General features: G+C 40.0%; 1 protein-coding gene across 1 annotated transcript; it reads right to left on the bottom strand.

Annotated features, from left to right (window-relative positions):
• Positions 1-4,266: 4,266 nt before the first annotated feature.
• GNG11 (G protein subunit gamma 11) lies at positions 4,267-9,153 on the bottom strand. Its single transcript, XM_008509105.2, has 2 exons — positions 8,435-9,153; positions 4,267-4,704 (listed from the first exon to the last, which is right to left on the bottom strand). Exons 1-2 carry the CDS (start codon positions 8,528-8,530, stop codon positions 4,579-4,581), a joined length of 222 nt encoding a protein of 73 aa, XP_008507327.1. The 5' UTR covers positions 8,531-9,153; the 3' UTR covers positions 4,267-4,578.
• Between the last annotated feature and the right edge of the window lie 781 nt (positions 9,154-9,934).

The following is a 9,934-nucleotide window of genomic DNA, read 5'->3' as shown; positions in this document are numbered from 1 at the left end:
GTTTAAGGCACAGTGTATGCTTTGACAGTTACACTAGCTGTATGACTTTGTGTAAATTATTTACCAGATACATAGGTACTTCTGAGAATCAAAAGATACGCTCTATGTCAAAAGCTTACTCCAGTGCCAAATAAATATTAAGCACTTCAAATGTATAAGTCATCATCATCATCATCATGCCATCATCAGTATCATCATTAAAAAATACAAAAAACACTTTCCTATTTACCCTAACTTATACATCATAATATACTGTGCAATTTCCACATATATCTGATTAATTATATTTTCTGTAAATTCCACGATGCTAAGGACTTTGTCTAATTCACCACTATATATTTTAGGCCTAAACCAGCACCTAGTACACAGAGGGAGCTCCAGGCGCTTTTTTGTTGAATAAATAAATGCATACATATATTTATATGCATATCAAGATGAATTATTTTTCATGACTGTTGAATTTTACAAGGACTTTTCCCCTTTATTTTAAGTGTAACTTTTGTACAATAACTTCTGGGCCAATTTCTGAAATTTATAATTCACCTATTTTGATCCCACCTTGACTGCTCATTTTCATGTTCAATGAAATTATGCACTCTTTAATATCAGGGATTTCTTTTAAAAAGAAGAGAAGGTGATCATTTAATGTGTGTGTGAACCAAAAGAGAAAGGAAGAATTGGCATCAATGCGTCTCTACTCTCCCAACGTAAGTGAATGTTTTTTAATGGTCTGTGGATTCACCCTCTTAAAGTGAATGCAGCTCAAGTGGAAAGGTGCTGATGACGACGTCCCGGTCTTGCTTGATTAGGACAGCTCAGCGCTCAGAGTAGGGGATCAGGGTTCATCCTAACAGGAGAGCTCCCACAGCACTTTCCTTCTCTGATCATCCTGCTCCTCTCTATTAAATCAAAAATAGGTTGTTAGTCCCTGCTCTCATAGGCTGTTATGTTAGAAACAGCAGCTTATTTCTCATTGATTATCATCTTCAAAGACTCAGTTAAAGGGGATAAGAGTGGAATATAACTATTATTGACTCAATATCTTTGTTGTACTTGGTGGGATAAACTTAATAGATCAAAATATACTATTAGATCACGTTGACTATACAAAATTATTTCTCATTCATAGAACATTAATACCAAAATACACTTACTCTCCAAGGCCTAAACACAGCAATATGAATTTTGCTTCTATTTTTTATTTTTAAATTAGACTTTTTAAACTAGATAATATATTCACAGGGTCCCCAAATCAAAACTTTACAGAAAAATATGCAATGAGAAGTCTCAATCTCATCTTTTCCCATCTGGTTATACTCACCACTGGTCCTCATAGGTAGCAATTTTTAGTAATTTCCTGTATAACCTTTCAATGTTTCTTTAAACAAGTAAAAGTAGATGCAAATAGGTACATGAAAAGGTGGTCAACATGACCAAACCTCAGGGAAATGCAAATCAAAACCACAGTGAGATATCACCTCACACCTGTTAGAATGGCTATTATCAAAAAGACAAGAATAACAAGTGTTTGCAAGGATTTGGAGAAAAGGGGACCCTTGTGCACTGTTGGTGAGATTGTAAATTGGTACAGCCCCTATGGAAAACAATATGAAGTTTCCTCAAAAAATTAAAAATATAAGTACCATATGATCCAGCAATTCCATTTCTGGGTATTTACTCAAAGAAAACAAAAATACTAATTCGAAAAGGTATCTGTACCCCCATGTTCACTGCAGCATTATTTACAATAGCCAAACAACCTAAATGTCCACTGATGGATGAACGGATAAAGAAAATGTGAGAATATTATTCAGCCATAACAAAAGAAGGAAATCTTGCCATTGCAGCAACATGGATGGATCTTGAGGGCGTTGTGCTAAGTGAAATAAGTCAGACAAAGACAAATACCATATTATCTCACTTTTATGTGGAATCTAAAAAAAGAAAACCAAGTTCATAGATACAGAGGACAGAGTGGTGATTGCCATTGGTAGGGGGTGGGGGGCGTGGTTGAAATGGGTGAAGGTAATCAAAAGGTACACAAAAATCTGACAGTAGAAGTCATAGGAAATCAAGAAAATGCAAATTTAGACAGTAATGAGATACCAGTTTGCATCCAAGATACAGAATAACCTGTCTTAAAATACCAAGTAGGGGTGAGCTTGTAATGTAGATTCTGCCTAGAATTAGGAAAGCCTATTTTGCTAATTTAATGTGGGTTTATAGAACGTAAGTCTCAATACACAAAGCATAATAAGTATTTAATCAATCAGATATCAAATGATTACACAATTATATACTGAAAGAAGTTGAACACATCATTTGAATTCTACTTAACAAATTCCCACTTACTAAAGGTTACTTATATAATATATCTAAATACATAGTTACCATATTTTCATTTTCTTCCTAACGCAAGCTAATAAGTTCAACACTTGAAAATCAAGAGTATTTTATTACACTTCTTATAGATTTGCTGAGTTACGATGATGAAACAGTAAGGAAAATAGAACAGATTAGATTTGGTAGAAACATCTACAAGATTGGATATTTATTAGTGAAAAAACAGAAGTAGGCTGACTAATTTGTCATATGGTTGAAGGTACAGGAAGAGCAGAAGCTAGGACTTGCAGATGCATGTGAATGGGTAGCTGAATGCGGCTGATAGAAATTCAGGATACAGCCTTGTAATCCCCAACTTCAAGAAGTTAGTGGATAAATGCATTGAGTTGGCCTTTCATGAAGGAAGCAGGTGATTTGATCTGCCTTACCAATAAGCAGAATAGATGTTTGCTTTTTTATGCAACAGAAGAAAACTTTATGACTTAAATGAAACAGTTCATTAAAGTAAAACTTTACAAGCACCAAGGTACTAAAATCCCATGCCACTTTAAATGTTAAATGAAATAATAGCAACATAACCCAAATACTAATTGTTCTATGGCTGTTGGCAAAAAATAATACCTTTGCTGTTCTTAAACCTCACCTTGGAGTAAATCCTCCTTTGGAGTAAAATTATCCCTGGGCTCTCAGTAATCCCAATTGACTTCAACACTTGGAAAAAAGGCAAGAAACTGAAGGAAATATTCCCAGCTCTTGGTTTGCCGTAACCTGCTCTTTCAAAAGCCTGGGGTATCCCGTTCCTTCTTGGAGAGGGAAGGGAAAGTAGTTCCTAGTGAAGGTGCTGATAGACTTGAGGAAGCTGCTGGAGTCACAGGCACCTCTCTGGCTTGATGAAGCACACCTATGCATCTAGGCTGGAGAAAAGACCTCGTCAAGCAGAAACCTGGGTTTCTGGCGTCATACGTAAAATTGCAGGAGGAGTTAGTAACTGAGCCCACTTGAGCCGGAGCTAACCTGTAAGGGTTTTCCTTGTCTTGTTTTTGGCTCAAACCTGGTGCAACTTGCATCCAAAAGACAGAGGGAGAGGGAGGAAGAATGCTCAAAGAGAGGAAGAAAGGTCCCTTTCTTTAAGGTCCGGCTACGGGTGTCTTCATGAAGGACTTGAGCAGGCCATGTACTCTGGTGTGCTGCATCTGCGGGCTAAAATCGCTGCAGCGATGGTCCCGCTGTGGAACGTTAAGCCATGGACTGGGAGAAGGCACCTCCAACACCTATCACCGACAAAGGATGCATGGTCAGAATATATTAAAAACTCCTGCAAATCAATGAGAAAAAAGCAAGCTAATTTTAGAAATGGGTACAAGGTTAACTTGTCCCTTTGGAGGAGAAGGAAAAGAGCAGTGCTTGGCCCAAGCCACGCAGAACCAAGTCTCTGTTCCAATGACACAGAGCTGGAGGGTGGCCATGCCAAGACCTGCAGAGCCTGTAGGAGGTGCAGCTCCCTGAGGGTGAACATTCCAGGGCTGGCGCCCGGGTGCTCCTCTTGACCCCAACCCTCTCCCTATCCTAAGGCCACTGTTGCGGCAACAGTTTGAACAAGATCTGTATGATGACAAACCACAGAAGTGCTTATGTAGGCATGGCTTGGCCTGGTTCCTGACTCAAATAATCTGATTCCTGTCAGCGTTCAATTCTATTCACTCAATTCCCTAATAGTTAACGTTAGATCAGACACATTCCAGAAGTCAGAACTCAGCACTGTAAACCTCCTAAGAATTGAAGCAGAGAGAGCTGGATTGGGGAACTGATCTATCAAACCACCTCATCTTTTGATACATGTCCCAAACACCAGAAAGGTTATGGGGAAAAATATAAAATTTAAGGCCAAAAAAATTAAATGCTCTCTTAAATCATCAACACTCATTTTTCAGAGATAAAACTTTATTTGAGGCATCAAGCAATATACTGAAAGAGGTGAGTCATGCACAAGTAACGTCTTTCTTTCCATAACTGCACATTTGATACTCTCTGCCCTCTTAAAAGGGGAGTGTAGTGAGCAAAGATGAGAAGCACATAGCTTGTATACAGAACCATATCTATATAAGTGCTGAAGAAAGTCTCCTTTAAATTTCATTCTTTTTTTTTTTTTCTCTTTAAAAGGCATGTCGGTTTCATTCTGGCAAACTAAAACAAGCTAGTTCTTCCACTGAGGATGAAGCGTCTCCCCAGAGTTATTTATGAAATAACGCAGCTGCCTTTTTCTTTAAAGGGATTCTTGTCTTCTGGAATTCCTTTCACCAGAGGATCCTCTCCAGAACGTTCTTCAATGTAATTCTTTATTTCTTCAGAACATTTAGACACCTTGAGAAAAAAAAATGAATTAGGTCAGGATTGTTAAAACTTTGTCACCACCCTTTAGTGAAATTAATATAATTGGGTACAACCAGCATTTTGAAAAATGAAGTAGAACCGCATAAAAATATTAGCAAGCATCACAGAACATATGGAATACATATGAATGATACAATCTATGGAAAATATATTTGTGACTATGGTCAGAGTCAAAAAGTTTGAAAGTCACTGTATTAAATAGATCATCTCTGGCAATTTCGATTGATTGTTCCTCATATGACTTCCTCACTCTGCTAAAATTTAATTATGACGTGTCCACAATATTTTAGGAACTAAAACATACCCTGCTTTCAATCTTCCATGCTAATGAGCAGGTGCAGTAGTAAATTCCCAAATGTTTTGGAGTGTGTCCTGCCAAAATTCCCATTTATTATGGGTGAGTGCCAGGTTCTGCATTTCACAAAATGACAGAAGCATTGGAGAAAGTCTGACTCTGGAAAAGCTGGAGTTGCTCAGTCTCATTCTGTGTCTCTGCTCAGAATTCCTTCCCGTTGCTTAAGGACAATGATCCTGATAGAAGAGTTATCTAAGGTGACCATGCTTGTCTAGGACTCTTGTGTTTACGTAATCACTTCAAACTTTATTTGCAATGGAGAAAGGATGGAATAGTTTCTTCAAAATATCTAACTTGAAGAGACAGGTTGCAAGAGTGAGAAAAAAAAGGAAAGGAAAAAAAGAAGGATTAGAGTCTTAATAAAGGCCTGCATTACTAGTAAGAAATTAGAAGTAAAAATTAGAGAAGCTCGAGGAAATCCCAATGGAAACCTTTTAAAACTAGGCAAATTGTTCCCACTGAATTTGTCATCTAGATTAGTAATCTTCAAACTGTTTTAATGGTGATCACTAAAACATGTTTGTATATGTATCCCAAAATGTATATAATTATTTACTTATAAATAAGTGCTGATGCTACTGTGTTAATACAGCAAGCATAATTATAAAACATAACCTGGAAATTATAAAAAGATGAGATTTAAAACTAACCAAAGATAGAAATTTTCATATTTTACTCCCACACCCCAAAGACTCTTTGCACACCAATGTGAAGGCCACTGATTTAAATTTAAAACTAAGTGATGTAGTTATATGACTTAAAGTGTGGCAAAATAAAATCTTCTCAGGTATCACTCATTCTCCCAGGTAGCATCTGCTCTCAATTGCTGCTGGCATTCACGGTGTGTGCATTTTAAGTGAATTCTCAGCAGTGATGATGCAAGCATCCACAACCTGGGGTTTGTGGCCCCAGAGAAATTTGTGGATAAGATTCAAGTTTCCCCAAATTGTATCCATTCTTAAAGAGGCTTCTTCATTAGATTTCCAAAGAGATCTGTAACCTCTCAAAGTGAATAATTACTCCTTTGATGCATTTCCTTCCATGATCAAGAGGATATGTTTGAACAACACTTAGCTGGAGCCAGAATTCAGCCTGTGAATTTTGTGTCCTTGGCCTGAGCAGAGCACCCAGCTCAGACATGAACAATTTATTGACAGAATAATGGACTGGGCATCAGAAGGCGTGTTTTTGTAACTACCCTATCGTTGTCTCTGAGGTCTTAAATGAGGAGCTAGTTAGCCTCCTTGGGATTCTAGTTTTTCCTCCTTAAAAGTGAGAGAGTTGAATGATCTCTAAGAGCCATATTTGTGTAGCACTAATACCCTATAATTAAAGGTGGAGAATCAAATGTTTGAATATTATTATTAGGAATTGATGCCTCTCCTTTTATCCCCTAAGGCCATTTCAGAAGCTTTCGCTCCCTCTGGCAAACACCTGGAGCTTCCGGATGGAAAGTCCATCCAGCAGGGTGTGTCCTGAGGGGTGGAAGTGGGGAGCTGGCAGGGAGAAACTGCTAACGAAAGACACCTTTAATTTCCACATAGGCAGCTGCATCCAGGCCCCCACAAATTCCTAATCTGAAGCTTTAAATAACAAGAAGACACTTGCCTCTTTTTTGCCCTATAAATTCTGCATAGTGATACCAGATATTAAGATATTCAACCCTGCACAGACAATGCTTTACTTCAGTGCATACAACTCTGCTTAATATGGAACCTCGAAGGTTCACGGTGTGAAAAATCTAAGTGGTCAACACATGCTGTACTGTGGGCTTTGCCATTCACAAAATGGGTCCCTTAAAATTTCAAGAAACAAGTCTACATATTAGATCCTGTAACTTTGGTTTTTTTCTTTAAACACAGCTATATTTGTTTGTTTGTTTTGGGTTTTTTTGTTTTGTTTTGTTTTGTTGTGAGGAAGATTGGCCCTGAGCTAACATCTGTGCCAATCTTCCTCTATTTTATGCAGGACACCACCACAGCATGGCTTGACATGTGGTGCCAGGTCTGTGCCCAGGATCCAAACCCGCAAACCCCAGGCGGCCCAAGCAGAGCATGTGAACTTAACCCCTACGCCACTGGGCCAGCCCCTAAACACAGCTGTGTTTTTAAAGCTATAAAAACTCTCAACATCAATAAAAAGGACTTTGCACTCCAAAATCTAGGAAGAGTAGGTATTTGGAAGAGAAGGATTAAATTTGAGAAAAGAAATGTATAAAGAGTAAAACTCAAAAAAGCGTGCATCTTCCAAACATCACTCTAAATGTACATTCTGAGTGACAAAACTCTTGGTATGAACAGCTTTACCATGACTAGAGCAGGAAGGCAAGTGAGCATACTTACCACATCTGCTTCATTTCCCTTGTTTTTCTTAATTTTTTTCCTAGTATTAAACCATAGAGAAATGAAATTGTTTAAATTTTTCTTGCTATGGAGAAAGGACTAGATCGTTTTCCTTAAAAAATATCTCTCCATGGGGCTGGCCTGCTGGCATAGTGGTTAAGCTCAGCATGCTCTGCTTCAGCAGCTGGGGTTCACAGGTTCTGATCCCAGGTGTGCACCTACACCAATCATCAATCCATGCTGTGGACCCACAAACAAAATAGAGTAAGATTGGCAAAGATGTTAGCTCAGGGCCAATCTTCCTGAGCAAAAAAGAGGGAGATTGGCAGCAGATGTTATGTTTTATAGGTATGCACAATGAACTAATACAGTAGTATCTGTATTTATTTATAAATAAATGCTTATACACATACTGAGGTGCATATGAAAATTATGGAAATTATAATTTGGAAATTTTAAAGGGATGGAAATTATAAAGGGATGATATTTACAAATAAAGAAAAATACATTGTAATGTTTTGCTCCCAAGCTCCAATGGGCTGTTCATTGCACAGCTCTGGAGATCCCCTGTGGAATTCAAAATTAGGTAATTCAAGACTTTAAATTGTGATTAAACAAAACAAAACAAAAACCTTTCAAATACCATTCTTTCCCGTAATGAAAAGATCAAGGAACTAACTAGCCATCTGCCTTTTCCTACAGCTTGAGCTTTTAAAGCCAACTCTCTACCATCAGGTAGCAGTTCTTGTCTATTTCCCCCATTCTAGGCTCCTCAGATGTTCGGACATTCGGGTTTAAATTACTCATAGGATCCTTGCTCTCTCATTTACCTCCTATGATGTCCCTACAACAACTGGCAGTTCCCAGGTACCACCAAAGCCCTACTTCAAGAGAAGCTGCAGAAACAAAAATCCCAAACCCTGTTTGTTTTACTGTAACAAACCGGGAAAAGCTGACCTTGTTGGATTTCAGAGAAGGAAATATTCTGGGACAGCCGAATTACCTGTTGTCTCTGCAACTTCACCTCCTTGCGAAGTTGCTCAACTTCCATCTTCAGCTTTTCCTTTTCTGGCAAATCTTCGATGTGAAGGGCCGGCATTTTCGCCCCAGAACCGGGCCCTGGGACAGCTCTGGAAGTGGAGCGGCTGGAAGTGCTGCGAACCGCGGCGCGTCCCGAAATAACTGCGGTGCCTGCGCACCCCGCCCGCCGGCGCAGGACGTGACCGCCTCCCGCGCGGTGGTCCCCCGCGCCCGGGGGCTCAGCTGCCTCCGGGCCGCCCCGTCACGCCAGCCCTGCCCAGCGACCCAGGATCCTAAAACCCCTGGTCTCGTTCTCAGGTCCCCTCCACCCCGGGAACCTTGCCCCAGGGAGCCCGAGTAGGGTTACGTTTGAGAGGCGGCCCCAGGACGCTGAAAAGCTTCGCGCTGCTTGATCTCCCTGCGGGGGTCGTGCCACGCCCGCGGGGGACCGGCCTGGGCGGGGGCCCAAGGGTTGGGGTTGCGCTAGCCCACTTTCCTGGAGAAACAACAGAAGTTTTACTTTTTGTTCTTTTTTTTTTTTTTTTTCCGTTCCCAAGTCACATCCGGGTTTTGTTTGTGAAGCAAGAAAAGGAGGACAGTACCCAGCAGGAAATAACGGCCCTTCACCTCTCCAAGAGATTCAAAAATATACGGCACTTAACTTTCCCCCAGTTATGAGTGTGTTTCTTGGTGGCAAATGTGGACGCTTAAAAAAAGGCCCAAGTGGAAAATGAAACTGATGTAATCTCAGAAACACCCACCACATTTGTTGATGTGTATCCATCCAGTCTGTTAAATGACTGACGGATTTCAACATTTTGGGATAAACGGGGCCTGTAATATTGTTTACAACTTGCAGGGCCCTTTTCTGACGTTAAGAAATGGTCCGCATCCTCAACAGCAGAGTTTTTATTCTTTGTCACGGAACTGTTCTGGAATGATTGGAGGACGAGCGGATGATCCTGGAGAAGACAGAAGCAGGAATCTTAAAGTTCTTACCAGAAAGTGTTTCTCGGCTCCCCATTGCCACGGTTTGAGTGACACTTGACACCAAGTGTTTTGAATTCCTGCCCCAAGCATCTTCCTGCATATAGGCAGTGGATTCACTTAGTATTGGTTTCTCCACTTTCTGGAAAGCACTCTTCATCTAGCTGCCACTTTGTAAAGCCAGGAAAAGTGTCTGATGTGAAAACTGTTGATGTGCAATATATACTTTCCCTTTGACTATAAACTAAAACCTTGTTAATGATGCTCAAAAGACTAGAAGAAGAATAAAGCATGGATGTAAGAAAGCTTCCCAAGCAGTCGGATATTTCTCCTCTCTGGAGATTCCCTCCTGCCTATAGAGTCAAATTCAAGTTAAGAATGAGGCATTAACTGACTATTTCAGGGTACTTGGCCTTAGACATCCATAGCCATTCCCTGTTTCGTAAGCAGAGGTTTTTGTTTGCTTGTTCATAGTTTCTCACCAGGTTCCACCCAC

Source organism: Equus przewalskii, chromosome 4 (assembly GCF_037783145.1).
Source record: "Equus przewalskii isolate Varuska chromosome 4, EquPr2, whole genome shotgun sequence".
In the NCBI taxonomy this organism is placed as follows: Eukaryota; Metazoa; Chordata; class Mammalia; order Perissodactyla; family Equidae; genus Equus; species Equus przewalskii.
This window is presented reverse-complemented; position numbering and strand designations above follow the sequence as displayed.